Consider the following 776-nt stretch of genomic DNA (forward strand, 5'->3'; position numbering starts at 1 on the left):
ACTTGAGCAGTGTTAAGCGAGATGCATCTATCAAATGTATCCCTGTCTTTTTGGATTGAATGTTCAAAACCTCTGAAGCCTTCACAAAAAAAGCTGTATTTATGGTGAGAATACTTTACTGACAGGCAAAGTAAGTTAATTGGGAAGGTAACTAGATTCATTTTATTAGGAGGTAATTAAGAAAAGTGGACCTAATACAACGGAACTCAACATTTACATCATTATTTTTATTTTGCATTTAAGTTTGGGACAGTAATATAATAAATAAAAAAACGATAGAAAGCAAGGGTTTTCAGATACTTTTAAGATAATGCACAAATCTAACTTGAATATTAGAAAAACTTAATGGAATTTTAAAAGGTCTACTGCAGATAAACAAACTACCCTTGCTGTAATAATGTGGTGTGGTTGACAGACTTGTAAATATATTGCTTATTGAAGAACACTTAACCCAAGCAGACAAACTATAAAACTTCTAAACCTCTTTTAAAGATTTAAAGATACTTCTTTACATTGAATCCATGTGGTCTTTCCTCACAGATGTGGTTACCACCTACTATCACACCTGGGGGTTTCTATTCACTTCACTGAGTCGCTGCCAGCCCCTGTTCCAGGAGCTGCTCCTCCTCCTTCAGCCACTCTCTGTGCTGCCATTTGACCTCAACCTGCTCCTGGAGCCGCGACTGTTATGCCACACACAGCTGTGTTCAGAGGAGTGTGATGCTCTCCCACCTCAGCCATGCTCGGCCCTCCTTGTGACCAGCTCGCCAAAGCTA

At 39.0% G+C, this 776-nt stretch overlaps 1 protein-coding gene across 1 annotated transcript in view; it reads left to right on the forward strand.

The window, feature by feature from the left end:
• The window catches only part of LOC107092676 (iporin-like), a 16236-nt gene that overhangs the window by 13799 nt on the left and 1661 nt on the right, over positions 1-776 (forward strand). The window contains exon 9 of the mRNA XM_015387275.1: positions 541-755. Coding sequence (XP_015242761.1) covers positions 541-755 — 215 coding nt within the window. The remainder of the gene's footprint in view (positions 1-540; positions 756-776) is intronic.

The sequence above is a fragment of the Cyprinodon variegatus genome, unplaced genomic scaffold (assembly GCF_000732505.1).
Source record: "Cyprinodon variegatus isolate N-32 unplaced genomic scaffold, C_variegatus-1.0 Scaffold390, whole genome shotgun sequence".
In the NCBI taxonomy this organism is placed as follows: domain Eukaryota; kingdom Metazoa; phylum Chordata; class Actinopteri; order Cyprinodontiformes; family Cyprinodontidae; genus Cyprinodon; species Cyprinodon variegatus.